Genomic DNA, 20,769 nt, shown 5'->3' on the forward strand with positions numbered 1-20,769 from the left:
GCAATCAGCACTGGGCCAGGCTGGACAGAGGATGGACAGACAGACAGGCAGGGGTGGATGACCATTGGTAAGTGCAGTTCTGTGCGTGGGGTGAAGAATCCCATGGAGCAAACTGCGTGGGCAGTCCTAAATAAAGGGACAGGAACAGAGAATGTGAAAACTCTGGCAGGTGATAGCTCAAAGAGGGTGAGCTCTGCCTACTGGACAGTTTTATGAGCTTGTGAGAAACAAAGTTGTGTTTTTTCAGTAGAGAACTAATTTTCTGTATTCAAAGGTAGTTGTGTAGTCATAACAAGGAGCAATGCTAAGTAGGTAAGTGGATAGTAGAAGGCCTCACTGTTCCAAAATACGGTAGAAGGTTGAGAAAAACAGGGTGAGCAGTGTGAGAACAGTAAAACAAAGATCACAAGTCCTCAAAACATAAGAAAGGAGAAATTAAAGGGTAGAAAAAAAAAAAAAAAAGAAAAAAGAAAAATTGTATATATATAGTGTAGAGGAGCATCAAGTAGCTTGTGCAACTGTAGTACTCAGCCAGTGAGAAAACAGGAGAGGTGATCAGGCATTGGGTAATAGGGAATAAAAGGTTATGATTTGTTCACTAAAATGCACTCCTGATTGACAGGCCGCCTGCCATTGCAATCATGAATAAAATAGCTTCACAGAAGATCCTGTCTGAAGAAAAATGAGATGTTTCTCACAAGCTCTCCTGACATACAGCAGTGATTGCTACCCCAGCCATAATATTTACAGAACATAGCTTCTGCTGAAGATGTATGAGCCTAACGTTGACACAAACAAGTAACTGATGTTTGTAAATCTTGTGTTGGAAATAAAAATTTAGGCAACCAATCCCAGGATGTTGCCTGCAAAAGCAGAAGCCAGGAAACCCTGGGTAACTCTGCTCTTTCTCAGAGCACATGGGCAGTGAGCATAATCTTGCACAGCACTACACTGGCATACCTTGGAGCTTTCTTATCATTACTTGTTTGCACTTGAAGGGACTGATGTTGCAGGGGGGGGGTATCTGGGGACACAAAGGCAGTGCCAGCAGGGGATTGAGGAGGAGGTCTCAGCCCTGGAGCCCCCACATGCTCCAGGTCCAAGCAGGAGCACCCCTTCCTCTCGGGTGCAACAGGAGCTCTTTGAACTGCAGCCACTCTGGGTAGGACTCATCTCACTGAAGTTCAGCTCTCCAGAAATTATTGTCTTAGGAAGTCTCAGTTAGTTTTGCTGCTCATAGCAGCATGCTCCTGGAAGCTGTGTATTTGAAGGTCATGTGTCACTGTGAAGTTGTGGTATATAAGTGGCAATCCTAGTTTTGAATCGGACAGAAATCTTAGAGCAATGCCATGCTTGTAGCACAGGGTCCTAGAGATCACTGCCTGAACTACAGGAAAAAAAGTCTGTCCAGTTCAAAGATACAAAAATTTTGGGATTGGGTTTGCTTTAAAGTGAAATTAAAGAGGAACCTAACAGAAAGATGTTTTGTTTTTCCCATAGGGCTAGCTTCTGAGACTTGTTAGTCATTTCCTGTATGAACGCAAGCATAGACTATAACCAGAACCCTGATATCATCAGATGCTATGAAGCAGTTTCATGTTTGCAAGAGCTCCTGAGAACGCAACAAAGCAGTTTGTAAAAGGGCCCGAGAAATGTGCCGTGCTGGGCGCCGCACAAGCTCAGCAGGACAGGCATGGTTCAGTTTATAAGCGGTAATTCCAGAAAACCTCATGAGAAGATCCTGTCACAGGACAGCAGCTGGCAAGCAAGAGGAAATGTGAGTCTGCAGCACGTCCGCTCCAGTGAAGGTCTCCAGGCTGCGACAGAAAAGAAGGTCAGGCTTTTCCAGGTGTTTTATTCCCATCCTAATCAGTGCACCCACTGGCCTCCTCCTCTCCCCTGGCCCGCTTCTCTCTGCTCCCCCCATCTCCTTCTCCCCCCACCCCCTTGCTTTTGAACCTGCTGGTCATTTGCATCAAATCTGATCGGAGAACAGCAGCTCATTAAGATGTACAAATATTTGGGGAAAGATGGTAGGGGAATACTGAAATGGGCGTCTCACTGAAGGAACCTAGCTGCTTAGTAATACCAGTTGTAATATGAGTCCATGTCAGATCCACCCACAAAACTGCTTGCTCTTTGACATCTCCAAGGACAATCCCTTCATCCTCCTATTTCCCTCCTCCAGATCTAACCTGTCCAAAGCCAGGAAAGAGGCATCTCTCTAGCTTTTTCTCCATTCCTGTACATGCTTTAGTGCCAGGCATGTTATACCCATCTCCCCCATCCCTCCTGTTCCTCATTTTTCTTTGTGCTTCTCCATGTGGAAGATGAGGTATGGCTGCAAGGACCTTAAAATCCTGGTGTGGGGGCACACCGGAGCTTCTGACATGCCTCTGTTTCTTATCATCCCTCCAGCTGTGCAAGGGGAAGGTGAAGAGGCAGATATTTCACAATGAGCGCGCCGTTCCCTACCACAGGAAGAGACAGCCCTGCTTGCTGGAGCTGGCCCAGTGGGATGGCGCATGATGGGGCTTGGCACCGTGCGCTGATGAGGCAGGCTGCCTCACATGAGGACGACTACAACTGGACCGACTGTGAGGCCGACAGTTTGAGCGAAGTCCCTGCCACGCTGCTCATCTGCCTCTGCGGGCTGGTGGGCAACGGGGCCGTCCTCTGGCTCCTCAGCTCCCACATCCGCAGGAACCCCATCACTGTCTACGTCTTCAGCTTGGCCATTGCTGACTTCACCTTCCTCCTCTCCATTGCCATCGCCCTTGTGATATTTTATGGACCATTGAGCTTTTGTCACAGGCTGGGCTCATGGGATGTGATGGCTATGTTGAACATCATCATCATCTTCGTTTTCACCACCAGCATCTACCTCCTGGCAGCCTTCGGTGCCAGCACGTCCCTGTCTGCCCTCTGCCAGGCCTGCTGGCCCCGCTACCGCTCCTGGCACGTGCCAGCACTTGTGTGTGCCCTGCTCTGGGCCCTCTCCTTCTTGCTTACCGTGACCCTCTACTTCTCCCCAGTGGCACTTGTCATCTTCGTCCTGAGCTACCTGTTGTCGGTGCTTATCCTGATTCTTTCCAGTCTAACGCTTTTTGCCAAGGTCTTGTGCTGTTCATGGCAACATCCCCTGAGGAAGCTCTGCGTTGTGGTTCTGCTTGTTGTCATCTCCTTCCTCTTCTTCAATGCTGGCTTTCCTTACTGGCTCTTGCTAAGATTGTTTGATTTTTCAGTTCTCTTCTTTGACACGCCTCTCCTATTTGCCTGTGTGAGCAGCAGTATCAATCCTATTATTTATTTCCTGGCAGGGAGCTGTACAAAGAAGTTCCCAGTCTCTGCTAGGCTTGCTTGTCAAAGGGCTTTTGAAGACGTCATGGAGCCTGAAAACAGAAGTGAAACTCCCAGAGAAAGCTCAGTGGAAATAAATGTTTAACCTTCTCCAGCCCCTCCCTGGGAGAAGATCCTCTAGGGATGGTGGTGTCCTGTGAGACAGGGTGAGGCAAGAACGATGGCTTTGGTGCTGCACAGAACTAGCTGCAAGACAACACAATGTGCTGGGCAGCACAGGAACCTGTGCCTGGGGTTGGCACTGGGCAGGTGGTGAAGCACCCATCGAAACATTTTGCTTTGAAATCTTTGCTTTGAATCTGTCCTGTCTAACAGGTCTGAGCCGTTCCTTCTTCAAAAGTAAGCTTGCTCTAGCCAGTGTGCTATTAAAGCAAAGCCAAAGCCATGGAGGCTCTTAGCTCCTGCTGGTGCTTTGTTTTGGTGTGTCTGCTGAAGAGCTGAGCACTGCTGGATGCAAGAGCCTGGCAAAGCAGGGCAGAATAATGCCTCAGCAAAGCTTTTTGTGTGCAGCCTTAGTGGGTGTGGATACATGCAAAGACTACGCAGAGAACTCCCATTTGGCTTTGTGAAGAGGGAAGTAGGCATGTGTGTGTGATCAGCTCCAGAAGGCTTTCCCCAAAATGCAATGCTTCTTCTGGCAGCAAGGCGGACGAGTTTTGTCCACGCATCATGTTGGCCATCTGCACACAATGGTTTGGACTGGAACTGGCTCTTGCAGTCCTTCCCACTCTCCTCTGGGCTGTCATATGGTTAGCCTGAGCACATGCCATTTTGCAACCACAACCTGATGATTGTATCCAGCTCTGGTGTGTTTGCTCCTTCTCCAGAAAAACAAGAGGAGTAGCGTTAGGATCAAAAACAAACAGAAAAGGACAGCTCTGCTTGAAGACTGTAAAGTCTGGATTTTCAAGGTGACAGAGGATACTGGGCGATGGAAGGAAAACAATTAACTTTTTTATGGAAACAACCCTGCTGAAGCTGTGAGAACTGAATCCTGGTAATAGGCATCCACCAGGTGAAAGGAGCAGTGCCAGTGCTTCCTTGGCTCCTCTTCCCTTGGGTGCGTTCCTGCCCTCCACATCTGTCAGCCCGTCCTATGAGGAGCTGGGGTCTGGAATGAAAACTGGTCACTTGGTGCTCAGCTGTTCCTAGGAAGAGCTTCCAGCTCTAACATGGTGGTGGAGCTGAACTGCAGGCTTCTTGCAGGCAGCTTCTCTGCTACCTGCAGCATTCTGGGCAGATGCTGTCGGCTGCCCAGGGCCCTCGCAACGTGAGTGGGGAGGTCTTGTCACTGCTAACAGCTGCCGCATCCCAGCTGTTCCAGTGCTGTTCCAGCTGCGGTAGGATGAGGCACAGCATGCTTGGGAGGCACCTGTGCTCCCCATGGACAAGCCAGGGGCTTAGAAATGAAAGGGAATGAGCAGTGTTGTAGGAAAGACAAGCCAGGCCTGTTCTGCTCAGCAGTGACAACCCATGCAGCAATGCCTGTGCATGCAGGGTGCATCATACCAGATCCTCCATCTTCTCCAGGCAAAAGCTTCAGAGCTAAGAAAAGCTTTCTTTTTTAAAATCAGGTGCACCTACACTCTCAGCTGTGCTGAGGTAGGGAGAGATTTGTGTGAGCTGGGGGCTGAGCCAGCTCTGAGGCCCTATGTGCAGCCACCGAGTAAACATGCACACCTTCAGAGGTTCATTCACCGCACCTGCATGAAGACACAGGCTAGAGCATCTGCTTGCATCACTGTCTCTTTGGTGAGACTGTGGGACAACACTAGAGAAACAAACTTGAAAGAGGTGCCCCCTTCTCAGTGTGAACAGCTCCACCTGCTTCAGGGTGCGAACCAAGGGTTCAGGGCTGGAGTTGTCTTGGCACATGAAAGCCAAGGATGTGAGGATGGCCACATCCCCTCCTGTCAGATCACTTGCAGCCATTGTGTGTTTTAAATTCCTTCCCTGAAGTTGAAACCCTGCATAAGTTTGAAAGTAATTAATTGCAAAATGGTTCCTGGAAGCTTCCAAACACGTTCTCCACCTACCAAGACTATATCACCCCTTTCAGGCAGAGATAGATGCCGGTCTCTGTAGCAGAGACTGACAGAGGGAAAGAATAATGGGGGCAGAGATACCTCTAAGATATTCCTAGAGAGAGAGCATTAGGCTGAAGACAGTGTGTGAGACTGAGGTGGGGAGAGCAGGCAAAAAATAAAGGGGAAGTGCCAGGAAAATTTGGGAATAAAGACTGGGTATGCTGGGCCAGCTCTGCCAGCAGCCCTGGAGCTGGGGAATTGCTGCTGGTGCTGTGCAGGATCCATCCCAGTGCAGGATGTGTCCCTGTGCTGGATGTGTCCCAGTGTTGGATGAGACCCTGCAGCCAGCCAAGGTCCCAGAGCTCCCGTTCCTGCTCAGGGAAACCCCCCTGGGTCACCTGGTCCGAGAGGGAGATTTTGGTGGGGCTGCATTGCCAGCAAGCCTCTCCTCACCGGTGTGTCCTGTGTGTGCCTGAGAGTAGGTGAGAAGGAGGAATGAGCAAGAGTAAGAAAGAAAAAGAGGGCAGCATCCAACAGTGCTCTTCCTAGTGTGTGACAGGGCAATACCCTGTCCAGCCTGGGGCATGAAGATTGTTAAAGTGACCTCTCTGTGGAATCTTTTCATGTTTTATTGAAACCATTGCCAAGTTAGTCTTGTATTTTCTTTGACCATACTTCAGGAAGAAAACATCACAGGAAGTATGAAATGTACAAAAAGAATTATTATTATTATTATCATCATTATCATCATCATCATCATCATCATCATCATCATCATCATCATTTTTATCATTATCATTATCATTATTTTAATGTTATGAAAAAAAACCACAGTGTTAAAGATGTTATAAAAACAGATAACCAACATTCTGGAAGAAGTTTCTTTCAAGTCAAACAATGATTTAGTTTGTTTCTTATGAAATATAATAGTACCCCTAATAGTACCCCTAGAATAGTACCCCTAGAAGGGCCCCTCAATCGATGTTCATGTTGTTACTGCTATAATGCTTGTCAGAAGGGATCTCAGCTTTAGTTTGGAGGAGAACATTGTACTGGGTCTGGCTGGGATGGAGTTAATTTTCCCTGCAAAAGCCCATGTAGTATTATGCTCTGCAGCTGTAGCTAGAACAGCACTGGTATCACACCAGAGTTTTGTCTACTGCTGAGCAATACTGGCACCTCATCAAGGTATCCTCCAAACCCCTCCAAGAGCCAGCAGGCTGGGGGTGGGCAAGAGGTGGGGAAGGGACATCACTAGAGCAGATGACCTAGACTGGCCAAAGAGATATTCCATGCCATATGGTGTCAGGCTCAGCAATTAAAGGTGGGAAATGGGAAAGAGGAGTGGGTGCTCTCGTTATGAAAATCTGTCCTTCTAAACAACTGCCATGCATATTGTGGCCCTGCTTCCCAGTATGTGGCTGAACATTGCTCATTAATGGGAAGTTGAGAATATATATTTTTCCTCTATATATGCTTCTGTGTGGCCTTTGCTTTTTTCCTTTTCCTTTTCCTTTTCCTTTTCCTTTTCCTTTTCCTTTTCCTTTTCCTTTTCCTTTTCCTTTTCCTTTTCCTTTTCCTTTTCCTTTTCCTTTTCCTTTTCCTTTTCCTTTCCTCTCTTCCTTGTTCCCATTTCAAGGTCACTAGGTGTGTTCAGCCTAGAAAAGAGGAGGCTGAGGGAAGACCTCATCACAGTCTACAGCTTCCTCAGAAGGGGGAGTGGAGGGACAGGCGCTGATCTGTTCTCTCTGGTGACCAGCGACAGGACCAGAGGGAATGGAGTCAAACTGCGACAGGGGAGGTTCAGGATGGATATCGGGAAAAGGTTCTTCACCAAGAGGGTGGTCACACACTGGAACAGCTGCCGGCAGTTGCCCACCAGGAAATAAACAATGGGATTGGTGCTGCTGTTCAGCAATGCCAGCAAAAAAGATACCTGGTGAGGAAATAGTTCCTTTGCGGGTGGAAGATCATGGAAGATCGTAGACCCAGGCTGCTGAGGTCAAAGAAGTGGCACAGAAATCCAGCTACAATTTCAAGTTCTATATAGGAAAAAATTATATGATTAAAGAGAGAACAAATTGTTAAGCTCAAAAATGCCGACATGAGCAGAAAAAGGAGGAGGAGCAGAGAGAAGTCAGCAACAGCCAGATTTAGGATGTAGACAGTGAAGGGGTTCCTCATGTGGGAAAACAGGAACCAAATGACTATCCCATTCGTCACAAGTCCACACAAAGAAATCCCCGTACAGAAACCTAAAAAGACCAGAGATTCGTAAGATAGCCTTAAGCACATGTCCGTGTCATTTCCAGAAGAGTTCAGATATCCAGAAGCTGTGTAGCTCAGAGAGAAGTCTGTTGTGCTGGTCTCTGCCATGGTGAAGTTCCTGCTCCCAGCACCTCCTGAGAGACAAGGAAGGAGAGAGAGAAGAGGAGCATCGGTGCTCCCGGCACTCACCATCTCTGCCCGTGATCCCAGGCTGTGCCCAGGACAGGCTCCCACAGCTCCAGCCCCATCCCTGGCCAGCAGGCATCTCCCACCCACCCATCGCTGGCCTCCCACCTCCCAGAGCTCCTGGGAACAACACTGGCACATGGGGTCTCTGCGGGGCCAGGCTCACCAGGAGAAAAGGGCTGGTGACAGATGCCAGGGCCACCCTGCTCTGCTTCAGCCTCCTCCCTCGTGCCGCAGAGCAGACCTGTGCCCTGAGACTGGGTCCCGTGGTCAGGAGACTCCTCTCACAATCTCATCTCATTGGTGACAGCTTCCCCTCACATGTCCCACAGTGATCTTGTCAGTGGGAGCTGGCCATGTCACCTCCTTCCGTCCCCCTCTGCTGTTTTTTATCAGGAGTTTTTGTTCTGTTATGGTCTCAGTTAGAAATACTCCAGGAAATATCATATAAAATGCCTTGTACTCAAGATGAAACCTTAAAGAAGGAGAGGATAGCACAGACAATCTTATGTCCATTCAGGTGCTGGGAACCCCAAATCTTGCATCATCAAATTGGCCTCTTATCAGGGCAGCCCTTGTCCATGGAAGTGTTACCTCATCATGGTAACTTAAAGTATTACAGGATTTTCTTAAAAAAGAGAAAAACACATAGTTTCTACTGTCAAACAAAATGGATGTTCACTTGAGAACCGTTTTGGCACTCTTGCCTTGATAAAGGCAAGGACACATAGGCGGTGGAAGACTTCCATAGCTCTCACCTGTTAGCTAACCTTACCGTCTGCATCACCAAGGGGACGGTGGGGAAGAGATTTGGCAGGGCAGGAGGAAGGTAGAAAGTTGAGAATGAATGAAATGACCCAGGAAGGGACCATTAGCAGCGTGGCTGAAACAGCAGAATCATAGACTCATAGGCTCACAGAATGTCTCAGGTTGGAAGGGACCTTAAAGATCATCTAACTACAACCCCCTGCCATAGGCAGTGATGCCACCCACTAGATCAAGTTGGCCAAAGGCCCCATCCAGCCTGGCCTTGAACACCTCCCGAGATGGGGAATCCACAACCTCTCTTGGCAACCCGTTCCAGTGCCTCACTACTCCTACAGTGAAGAATTTCCTCCTCTTGTCTAGCCTAAATCTATCCTCTTTTGGTTTAAGACCATTCCCCCTTGTCCTACCATTATTTACCTGAGTAAACAGTCCTTCTCCATCTTTTTTACAAGACCCCTTTAAGTACTGGAAGGCCACAAGGAGGTATCCCCAGAGCCTTCTCTTCTCCATGCTGAACATCTCCAGGCTGAACATTCTCCAGGCTGAATATACTGAGCTCTCTCAGCTTTTCTTTATAGGAGAGGTGCTCCAAGCCCTCTAATCATCTTTGTAGCCCTCCTCTGGACTCACTCTAACATGTCCACATGTTTCTTGTGCTGGGGGCCACAAACCTACCTTTTTACAGCTGATCTACCTTTTTACAGTTGCCCTTTCCTGGGTCTTGACCATTACCGTTGTCATTGTTGGCACACCCTCATTTTTTTGAGCCCCAGAGCATCATATCTGCTGTGCAGGGGCACTTCAGGGGCAAGAGGGGGATTCCTCACTATGTTTCAAGCAGAGATGAGAGTCCAGCCACCCTTGTATTGTGAGTCCATCAATTCTGTTGGTTTCAGGTTGGAAGCCATTTTACCATCCTTTTCCAAGGATTTAAGGCAAGTCAGATGCCCAGCCCGTGCCAGCACATGATACCACGTGTCGATCTCTCGCTTGGATTCCTGGATGCATTGCAGACTCTTGCAACCTGGCAACTTGCTCAGAGAGTGCGTCTATCCGGTCACACTTGCACCCATGATATCCAACTCTGCCTTCAGGCCCTAGGAGGACCTCCAGATATTGGAGCTCCCTGCAACAGATGGGCTGGGTGGCTCTTTCAGTCCTTGGGAGGTCAGTCTGGGTAGGGGCATCTACTGGGGGGGTCATAGCCCCTCTGTCTGGGTTTCAGTGTTAGCCCTGGGGGTGTGGTGGGTGGACATCATTTTTACCTCACTGGAAAGCTGCTTTGTGGTGCTCCCAGAATAGAGGGTAGCGAGATCAGTCCACCTCCTGCTCTCCCTGCTCAGCAGAGATGGGGCTTCTATTTTTGCCCGAGCCTTGTCAGCTGCCCTCATGAGGGCTGCCAGGTCCCGGTGGCTCCCTCAGCTGCCTCAAGTGGCCTCGATGCACGAAACCCCAGCACACTGAGATCCCCCCCTCCACTGCAGAACGCATCTGCCCCGGAGCTGATTGCATTGGCAATACCCCTTGGAAGTCTCTTGCAGCCTGTGGCCTTAACCCTCCTTCTTCCCCACATCATTCCTCAGGTGTAGAATCACTCCCAGTTGTGCCAATCTGTTTCCCGCCCCCCCGGGGCCCTATCACACACCCATGCCTTGCACCTGGGATGCCAACAGAGTACTCTCAACAGCCACCCATAAGGCAGAGCTCTGGCCTTGCCTTAACTTGCCATGAAAAATCACCGGTGCTCAGATACACAACAACACAAGGGCTTTGCCCTCTGTCTCTGATCACATCCCCGTCATGTCTTCTCTAAGATTACATTTTGTGGGGTACATAGTGTTGCATATGTACTTTTATCTACAAGTGGTTCCTGTCTCACGATCTGATTTCACATAATAAGGGCTGCTGTCCTCACTGCTTATATTCTCTTTCATGCATTTTCCATCTTCTGAATACCTCTTCTTAGGAGTTATTGCCTATGTTTTTTCTATGATTTTTTTTATTTTTATTTTTTGCCTATGTTCATTCACAGAATGATGTCCTCCAAGGATGTCTTTTGATTTCACATAGTGAATGTACAGTGATGAACCCAGCCCAGAGTCTCTCTGAGGGGAGCCAGTCTTGGGCTGCAGGAGATGGGGACCACATGTAGACCTAAAACAAGGGTAGAGCTAATTCCACCCATGAGAAGATGGTGGTGAAAAGGCTTCCAACAGGTGTAACACCTTCACAATGCAGGCAAACCCTGGGTGCTCAGGCCTGACCCTAGCTGGGTCCCATGGTCCATGGGCAGGAGGTTAATGGGTGGGGTCAGGACAGAAAAGGGGCTGCTGTTGCCTTCAGGGCCCTGGAAGAGGGAATCAGAGAGTCTCAAAGTGTACAGGTTAGTGTGCTGTGGTGTTCAGTCATGCTTCATGAATTGAAGTTCCAGCCTCTTCATTTTCCATTCCCACAGCTGGGCCAATCAGATCATCAGATCATCATTGTCCTTCAGTGACAGCACTTTTTTTTTTTTTGTGTGTGTGTGTGTTTGTTTTTTTGTTTTCTTCACCACCACTATGAAAAACATTTCCCAGTACCAATTTCTTCTATGGCTTTGTAGCATTGCATTTGTCACAAGTGTTATGTTCCATGCTTTGACACATTAAAGCAAAGCCTTTGTCTGGGGGAAAAGTTTCTGAAATAAAGTTGGGAGAAGTCTTTGAGCACCAATTTACATGTGTTTAGAAGCACTGAGCAAAGACTGCATGCTGTTGCACTTCTGCACATCAGACGTTACCCACTGTTGAGGGTCCCTGCCTGGCCTCTCTCACTTTCACCGTTCTGCCATTCTCCTGCCCAGGGGGTGACTTACATGATGACTTCTGACACAGAGCCTTCCACACACAGACAAAGGGTGCTGCTGGGAAGTAACAGTACAACACATTAATCTGCAAATCTGTTCCCAGAGCTGCCTGGTACTAGATGATCCTTCCTTCAAACCCCTCTCACTTTGTACTTGAACAGTCCAGACAGCATGATCATTCACTGACACCATGCTTCTCTCCCTTCCTTTACATCCAAGCAGAAGACTTGTTTTCACTTGGCTCGGCAGGGATTTTCTTCTACAGTTGTGTGGTTAGTTGTGGTACCTGCCAGGTTTGCCACACATTATGGCAAAGGCTCTGTCAGGGTGCAAAGTGTCTCAGGAGACAGCAGAAGAAAGTCTTCCACACACAGTGAAACCCAGCAGCCCCCAAAATGGCAACACAAAGCTGGTGGATGGGGAGAAGAAAAGGAAAGGGGTGACGTGGCCAGCTCCCACTGACAAGATCATTGTGGGACATGTGAGGGGAAGCTGTCACTGATGAGATGAGATTGTGAGAGGAGTCTCCTGACCACGGGACCCAGTCTCAGGGCACAGGTCTGCTCTGCGGCACGAGGGAGGAGGCTGAAGCAGAGCAGGGTGGCCCTGGCATCTGTCACCAGCCCTTTTCTCCTGGTGAGCCTGGCCCCGCAGAGACCCCATGTGCCAGTGTTGTTCCCAGGAGCTCTGGGAGGTGGGAGGCCAGCGATGGGTGGGTGGGAGATGCCTGCTGGCCAGGGATGGGGCTGGAGCTGTGGGAGCCTGTCCTGGGCACAGCCTGGGATCACGGGCAGAGATGGTGAGTGCCGGGAGCACCGATGCTCCTCTTCTCTCTCTCCTTCCTTGTCTCTCAGGAGGTGCTGGGAGCAGGAACTTCACCATGGCAGAGACCAGCACAACAGACTTCTCTCTGAGCTACACAGCTTCTGGATATCTGAACTCTTCTGGAAATGACACGGACATGTGCTTAAGGCTATCTTACGAATCTCTGGTCTTTTTAGGTTTCTGTACGGGGATTTCTTTGTGTGGACTTGTGACGAATGGGATAGTCATTTGGTTCCTGTTTTCCCACATGAGGAACCCCTTCACTGTCTACATCCTAAATCTGGCTGTTGCTGACTTCTCTCTGCTCCTCCTCCTTTTTCTGCTCATGTCGGCATTTTTGAGCTTAACAATTTGTTCTCTCTTTAATCATATAATTTTTTCCTATATAGAACTTGAAATTGTAGTTGGATTTCTGTGCCACTTCTTTGACCTCAGCAGCCTGGGTCTACTTACAGCAATTAGTGTGGACCGGTGTGTCTCTGTTTTCTTCCCAATCTGGTATCGTTGCTATCGCCCCAGGCACTTGTCTGCCATTGTGAGTGGGTTGCTCTGGGCTCTTGCTGGATCTTTTGTTTCCTCAATGTATCTTAGCTTTTACTTTGATGTGCCATATGAGGAAGCATTTGGAGGTATAGCCATTGCAATCACTGTGACTTTATCATCAGTGATGTTGATTTCCAACCTGTCCATGTTCATCAAACTCCGATGTGGCTTTCAGAGACGACACCCTGGGAAACTCTATGTTGCTGTCCTGCTCAATGTCATCTTCTTCTTTGTCTTTGCTATTCCCTTCAGCATAGAGGTATTCCTCAATCTTAAACACACACAGAATCTATTTCCTCACCAGGTACCTTTATTGCTGGCATTGCTGAACAGCAGCACCAATCCCATTGTTTATTTCCTGGTGGGCAGCTGCCGGCGACGGCGGATCCAGGGCTCTTTGAAAGCTGCCTTCCGTCGAGTGTTCAAAGAGATGGAAGTGAGCGAGGAGGGGAGCCGCACACCCAGGGACACGGCGTCGGAGGCCGCTGTGTGAGGCCCCGCTGGGGAGGAGGCCTGGAGGCACGGAGCCTGGCAGGCAGCTCGGAGCCTGCTTGCTGCAGGGAGGGACCATGGCTGGAGCTGGGCAGGGGGCGCGTATGGCACGGAGCTGGCATGGCACTGCTAGGCCGAGCTCAGTCCCCACACGCAGGCTGTCTTCCCCACTGCAATGCCCCTTGTTGTGCTGGTCCTATGAATAAACTCTGGCTCCCTCTGGTCAGCAGATGAGTTTCATGGTCTTTGGGGAGACAACCTGCCCGGGGAGAGTCTGGCGTGTTAGGCCCTGGGGGAGCTCTGGCTGTCTGCTCTGCAGGCAAGGCAGGGTTCTTCAAAAAGGATTGCAAAATTGGGCAAGCCAGTGGGTCCATGTTGGTCATGGGAAGATTAGTGGGATAGAGAAGAAGACATGGGGTAACGTAGTATTTTTTGGGGAGAGGGAGGAAAGTGAGGCAGAGAGAGAAGGAAAAAGAGCATGTGTAAGGAAACAGGAACGGGAATGGGAACAGGAACGGGAACGGGAAAGGGAAAGGGAAAGGGAAAGGGAAAGGGAAAGGGAAAGGAACAGGAAAACAGTAGAGGACATGGAGCTGTCTCCATGGTGCTGATGGATGAAATTTAGTAAGACAATTTCTTAAAGATAAAATCCCATTTGCAGCTCTCTCTAACCTTCATCTGCAATCTCTAAGGTGACGTGTCTGGGAAGTTTGATCAGAGGCAGTAGGTAAAGCCTTGATGCTGCTGCACATCCACACACTGTTGATTTCCCAGTGTAGAGGGTCTCCTGTCCAGCACCAGGTACACACAGAAAAACCCAGCAGCCCCCAAAATGGCAACACAAAGCTGGTGGATGGGGAGAAGAAAAGGAAGGGGGTGACGTGGCCAGCTCCCACTGACAAGATCATTGTGGGACATGTGAGGGGAAGCTGTCACCGATGAGATGAGATTGTGAGAGGAGTCTCCTGACCACGGGACCCAGTCTCAGGGCACAGGTCTGCTCTGCGGCACGAGGGAGGAGGCTGAAGCAGAGCAGGGTGGCCCTGGCATCTGTCACCAGCCCTTTTCTCCTGGTGAGCCTGGCCCCGCAGAGACCCCATGTGCCAGTGTTGTTCCCAGGAGCTCCAGAAGGTGGAAGGCCAGGGATGGGTGGGTGGGAGATGCCTGCTGGCCAGGGATGGGGCTGGAGCTGTGGGAGCCTGTCCTGGGCACAGCCTGGGATCACGGGCACAGACGGTGAGTGCCGGGAGCACCAATGCTCCTCTTTTCTCTCTTCTTCCTTGTCTCTCAGGAGGTGCTGGGAGAGGGACAAGGTGGCCACCCAGAGCAGGAGCTTCACCATGGCAGACACCAGCACAACAGACCTCTCTCTGTTCAATGATTCCTTGGATGCTGGAAGGAACAGAAGAGGGAGCAGGGCTTCTTGTGAATTACAGGCTTTTACAGTTGACTTTTTATCTCTGTTTTGGTAGTGTGTTTGGCTGTGTGGGTTGGTGGTGAATGTGATGGTTGTATGGTTCCTGGGCTTCCATGTGAACAGCCCCTTCACCTTCTACATTTTGAACCTGGTCATTTGGTCATTGCTGAGTTCTCTCTGATTATTTTTTTTTTAACCATTTACATTACACAGTGCAATGTTTGTTTGAACTTCCCAGATTTGATCTTCACTGTAGTTTACCTCACGTTTCTCTTCTTTTACTTTAGCAGCATGTATCTCCTGACAGCGATTGGTATGGAGCAATGACTGCCCTCTTCCCAGTCTGGTACTGATGCCACCACCACAACCACTTACCAGGCCTCATCTGTGGCATGCTCTGGTCTTTCCCTATCCTTTTCATTTGCTTAACTTCTGTTTGTTGCAATTTTAACATAATGTCTGTCCGTGGCAACATATTCAGTTCTGTTGCCACTACCTCAGTGTACTACAGAGAAATCCAGTGGTGCAAATGTCATGTGCTGGGGAGTGGGAGTGCTCGGGCAGGGGAGAGCAGGGGAGCAGCAGGTCCCAGGGATGCTTTTTTTTTTTTTTTTTTTTTTTTTGAATCTCTGCCTAAAGCAGGGAAAGAAGGGGAAATGTTTTGATCAGAACACTCAAAGAAATAACAGGGGGTCACAGCCTTTCTTTTATGTTTCATTTGCTTTTTACAGATCTGCAATTTCACTGAAGCTGTTTCATGTCAGTTAACAGAATTTGGAGAACATTTGATGATTGAGTACAATATTGTTTTAGGAGAGACATGTCTAGAAACTGTGATATCTGCTTGCTGTCCTCTCCCCTTTAGTCACACTCTCAGCTCCACTGGTTGTATTTACTGGATCCCTGTAGTTATAGTGGGGTTACCTGACATGCTAGCAATTCCTGCATTGCAGGAACCCAAAGTCCAGTCAGCTAAATCCTACTGTGAAAAGGCTAAAGACATATTTAGATCATCCCAAAGAGATTTAATTTATTTCTAACTGAAGTTTTCTTCAACAATAGAAAAGAAAATCACCATATAAATAGAAGTATTGCTGTTTCTTATGGTAGTCTTGGGATACAACTGAGAGAGGATTTGTAGGTATAGGCAGTATCTCTGGACCTTGTGTTATTCACCTGCCAAAAAGCAACTGCAGCTGTTAAATACTAGACTAATGAGGCTGGAAATAGCTGTACAAAAATAAAATAAAATAAAATAAAATAAAATAAAATAAAATAAAATAAAATAAAATAAAATAAAATAAAATAAAATTCTATTTTCTGTCCTTTTTCAGTGTATTCTGACTTGAAGATTTTTCTTGCATCTTACATAAAAAATATTTATGCAGTTCAATTTCCTTCTATCTTCATTCTTCCTTTTGTGTCTTTTCATTACAATCTGTCTTATTATTAGTGCTGTCTTTAACAATAATTCACGTATTAATTCTTCTACCACACATTGTGCAATAAGTATTCCTCGTTCTTCTCAGATCCCATCTTTTTGACAGGAACTTCCAACAAAGTTTATATTGGTGTTCTGATGCAAAGCACAGCTATGGATGGAAATACATCCTAAGGCAGTTCTGGAATAGGCATAAAGACGGAGAAATCAATATTGCCAATCCATGAGATTCATCAATTAAGAATGGAGAACAATAAAAATGCAAAACAAAACAATTTAATAGGTGCTAATATTCATGTAACTACTAAAACAGAAACAATCTATATAAAATAGAAATATCTGCCGGTAAAAATAAATAAATAAATAAATAAATAAATAAATAAATAAATAAATAAAATTCTATAGCTGTTTATCTTATGAAGTTTCTTTTCATTAGTCATTTCCTCTATCCAGAGAAGATTAGACGTCATGAAGCATGATCAGCTCAGGAACCAGACCATGCTGTAAAGATGTGTTTGATCTTGCACAGCCCAGATAGGATGTTCCCTGAGAGGATTTGGCTGCTTTTCCCAGAAAAGGAGTTCTGACTGTTGGTAGCTGAGAGAAATCTTCCACCAAGAATTACAAGCAGTTACTGGGACATGCTGGGACCGTGTGGCCATTACACTTCAATCCAGTTCCCATAAGGATGCAATTCAGCCTGCAGTGTCTTAGATGGCAAGGAGGGCTGGACACAGTCTCTGTTCCTGTCTGAAATGTCTGCTCTGCTGCCTCTCTCTTCCTCACTCTCCAACACTGCCCTCTATGCATATCCTTCCACAGCTGATTAAACAAAAACAAAAACAAAAACAAAAACAAAAACAAAACAACAGGAGGATCTCTTTCTTTCCATGACTTCACTTTGTTGCTCCCTGAACCACCCACCACTTCTGCCTGGGCTCAACTTGACAGTGTTCTCTTTCCACTTGGCTCCCAGCTCTGCCTGTGGCCCTTCCGTCCCCGTCTCTTGCTGTCAGCTGGCTCTGGCTGACTCCAGCTGCCCATGCTCTCTATAGTGGGTTTCTGTACTGGGGTGGGCTAGCGTTGGCTGAAGGCCAAGTTCCCCCAGCTGTACTCTCGCTTCCCCTCCTCACCAGCACAAGGAGAAAGCCTTTGGGTTGAGGTAAAGGCAGAGAGACCCCTTACCAATTACCGACACGAACAAACCAGATTCTACCTGAGGGAAATTAATTTGATTTATTGGCAATCAGAATCATAGAATCATTAAGGCTGGAGAAGACCTCCAAGATCATCTGGTCCAAACATCCCCCTACCACCAATATCATGCGCTAAACCATGTCTCTAAGTACTACATCCAACCTTTCCTTAAACACTCCCAGGGATGGTGACTACACCACCTCCCTAGGCAACCCATTCCAGTGCCTGACCACTCTTTCTGAGAAGTATCTCCTAATTTCCAGCCTTAACCTCTCCTGGCACAACTTGGGGCCATTTCCTCTAGTCCTATCACTGGTTATCTGCAAGAAGAGGCCAACCCTCAGCTCCCAACAACTTCCTTCCAGGAATTTGTAGAGAGCAATAAGGTCCCCCCTGAGCCTCCTCCTCTCCAGACTAAACAACCCCAGTGCCCTCAGCTGCACTTCATGATTTGTGTTCCGGGCCTTTCACCAGCTTCATAGCCCTTCTCTGGACACACTCCGGGGCCTTGATGTCTTTCTTGTAGTGAGGGGCCCAAACTGAACACAGTACTTGAGGTGCAGCCTCACCAGAGCAGAGTATAGAGGGGTGACCACCTCCCTGGCCTGCTGGCTACAACATTTAGAACAACGCCTTTCCTGCCCCTTCTTCTCAGCCCAGCTTCATTCCCTTGCCCCAGAGTCCTCTTTCATCAGCAGCATAGGAGGGGATGTTGGGTCACACAGGGAATGGTGGGTTACACACAGATGATGGGGAGGGAATGGCAGGTTACACAGGGAACGGCAGACTACACAACAGCTGGCAGGGTACACTGGGCATGCTGGTTTACACATAGCACAGCCAGTTACAAACAGTGTGGCGGGTTACATGCATTACGGCGTGTTACACACAGCAGGGCAGGTTACACGCAGCACAGCGCGTTGCATGCAGAACGGCAGGTTACAAGCCCTGAACACCTCTTTTACAAAGCTCTGTTCCCCTCCCATTGCTGCCCTGCTCCAGTGCGGGCCCTGCAGGGTCTTGGTACCCGCAGCCCCTGCCACCACCACGGCTCTTCCCCCACGGCGCTCCTCGGCCTGCCCGGGCCGAGCCCGGCTGTGCCCGGCAGGGGGCAGCCCCCGCCTCACAGAGGCCTCGCTGCCGGCCCCCGCCTGCCGCCGGTGATCTCCCTGTCACACCTGCGTGCGTTTCTAGGCAAGTTTTTCCTCTTAGCATGGAGCTCATCGCCTGCCACCACCTGCATCAGCCTGCAAGTTCTGCATGGAGAGACTGGCAGAGAGGAAGCGCTGCCTGTGGGAAGCCCCTTCCTTCTGAGGTACTGGGCAGGGAGGAAGGGCAACCTGTCTCTCAAATGCACTCGATTCAAGTTATAACTGAACAGTTGTTTTTCTTTCTTTTTGTGCTCAGATCTCTCCCCCAGCCACCTGCCCCAGCCCGTGGGGTGCTCAGGCAGTTCCCCGTCGGTTCCTCTCTCTTCACGGCCAGGAGCCTGGTTGGGCTGTGTCCCTGTCTTTAGGAACCATTCCTCCATTGCCACGTCTCTGTTCAGGCTGGTGTGTGTCCTCCTGTCCTGCTCTGTCACCTTTGGAAAGATGAGGAACCCACCCCCACCTGACATTTCCTCTACCTACCTCCATCTTCCTACTTTTCTCATCCCAATGTCTCTCTCTACCTCCTTTGGTCCCACCTCCACTTCCTCTCTCTCCCTGTCCCCCCATTTTCTGTGTCCTGGTTTCTCAGTTGCTTTCCAGCTTGATCAGGATTGCTTGGCCCAGGACATGAGGATTGGGAGGGCCTAAACAAAACACCCAGAGAAGCAGTGTTTTGAGAACGCCTCTCATAGCAGATGTTTCATGTAGACTAAGCTATAAAGATGTCTCCTGCATCCAGCCCCGGGAAAGGCCAGTGAACCTATAGTTTAACTGAATACAAAACAAATATTTCAGTGCAGAATGCGTTTGTGATGCCTTGGTAGTCATTCATCTGAGTATGGGGGAAAATAATTATCCTCTGCTTCTTCTGATGTGGTACAAGGGGCTCCATCACCATCTGCATCCTGAACATGACTGCTGTTGGTGCTGGTTTCTGCCTATACATAACTGTTTCCTCTTGCTGGTTAGTGTAATTGACTACTTCTGTTCTACTTTCAAAGCTGTGAAATTAACAGTACTAAGGTAACATGCAAAGGCAATTGCCCATCAGCCCTGAGGCCAGTTAGCATTTTGGTGGCAGTAGTTCCCCTCCTGGTCCAGCAGTGAGTCTACCAACCCAAGAGCCTAATGTGCACCGTGTGATGCAATGAATTTTAACAATGAAGATACATGTAAGTCCATCCTTATATCATAGTTCATGATTTGTTTATATTTGCTTCTGATTCCCCTTCTCATTAGCATCTAAAGCATAGAGAGAGCAATATCAGCTAGGAGAGATCTACATTCTCATTACTATACATTCCTATTCTGCATGACTTTCTCCTCAGTGAGCATTTCCCATCAAATTTTTAGCTGGTCACCACATATTTCCCACAGACATGTTCTTGCTGTATACAACAGCAGCTTTTTTTTTCATCCATTACCCAATGAAGAATAGCCCAAGAGGATCAAGACTTCTGTTGCATTGTGGGTAATTTCTGAAGAGTAAAACAAAGACTGAAGGAAGGAGACAGCTCCTGTAGAGAAACAGTGGAGGAGTCACCTCAAAGAATAGGGTCAGCAGTTGGGCTCAGAGCAGCTGTTCTCAGAAGGTAAGTGACCTGAAGTTTGCTAAGTTTAGTTAGATTGGTCTAACAAAAGGTCACCTCTCCCTGCCAGCAGAGCTGTACTTCTCTCCTTAGCCCACCTTGTTGACAAAGGTACATTTTCTTTTTAGATACTGTAACATTTTGTGCCTTGTTTTCTAAATAGTTCAAATTCTTGTCCATTTCACTTCTAGGGAAGATGTACTGGTACTTTACTAAGCTAAATGGGAAAAGCAGAATAATAGTATGTGTGCTTTCATGTTTGTGGTAATTTTAATGTCTTAAATAGCATTACAATTTTACTTCCACTCTCAGATGATATCTATTCTGTTAACCAAAGTAAATGACCTATTGAGGATTGACTCTGAAAACACAGACACCATGGAGAGTATATGAGAGCCCATGGTGCATGCATGGTGCAGCTCTTTCCTTGGCTGAATTTCCTGAATTAACCCCACTTGAGTTCATATGGCTTTACTGCAGGGGTACATGTATGTCACACTATTAGAGATTTGCTCAGGATGTATCCTTAGTTGCCTGAGCTGGGGATGGAGGAGGGAGAAAAGGCCTCATTGCAGCTGTTCAGGTGCTTTTTGAAGGCACACAAAAGGACTGAAAATCGAATCAACCATAGAATGGTTTGGGTTGCAAGAGACCTTTAAA

At 48.1% G+C, this 20,769-nt stretch overlaps 3 protein-coding genes across 3 annotated transcripts in view; all 3 read left to right on the plus strand.

The window, feature by feature from the left end:
* Window positions 1-20,769, plus strand: part of LOC309878507 (L-lactate dehydrogenase A chain) — a 246,290-nt gene that overhangs the window by 56,603 nt on the left and 168,918 nt on the right. The gene's annotated exons all lie outside the window — the stretch shown is intronic.
* Window positions 1,504-6,244, plus strand: LOC309878503 (mas-related G-protein coupled receptor member A2B-like). The gene is made up of 2 exons (XM_082761086.1): window positions 1,504-1,834; window positions 2,419-6,244. Exon 2 carries the CDS (start codon window positions 2,456-2,458, stop codon window positions 3,443-3,445), a length of 990 nt encoding a protein of 329 aa, XP_082617212.1. The 5' UTR covers window positions 1,504-1,834; window positions 2,419-2,455; the 3' UTR covers window positions 3,446-6,244.
* LOC309879279 (proto-oncogene Mas-like) lies at window positions 12,053-13,315 on the plus strand (the record flags this gene model as incomplete). Its single annotated transcript, XM_082762818.1, has 2 exons — window positions 12,053-12,090; window positions 12,309-13,315. The coding sequence occupies exon 2, from the start codon at window positions 12,335-12,337 to the stop codon at window positions 13,313-13,315; it is 981 nt and encodes a 326-aa protein (XP_082618944.1). The 5' UTR covers window positions 12,053-12,090; window positions 12,309-12,334.

Source organism: Aythya marila, assembly GCF_965140915.1.
Source record: "Aythya marila genome assembly, chromosome: 5".
Taxonomy (NCBI): Eukaryota; Metazoa; Chordata; class Aves; order Anseriformes; family Anatidae; genus Aythya; species Aythya marila.

Excerpts from the sequence above, each read along its gene's own strand:
- LOC309878503 (XM_082761086.1), top strand. The coding sequence starts at position 2,456 with ATGAGCGCGCCGTTCCCTACCACAGGAAGAGACAGCCCTGCTTGCTGG.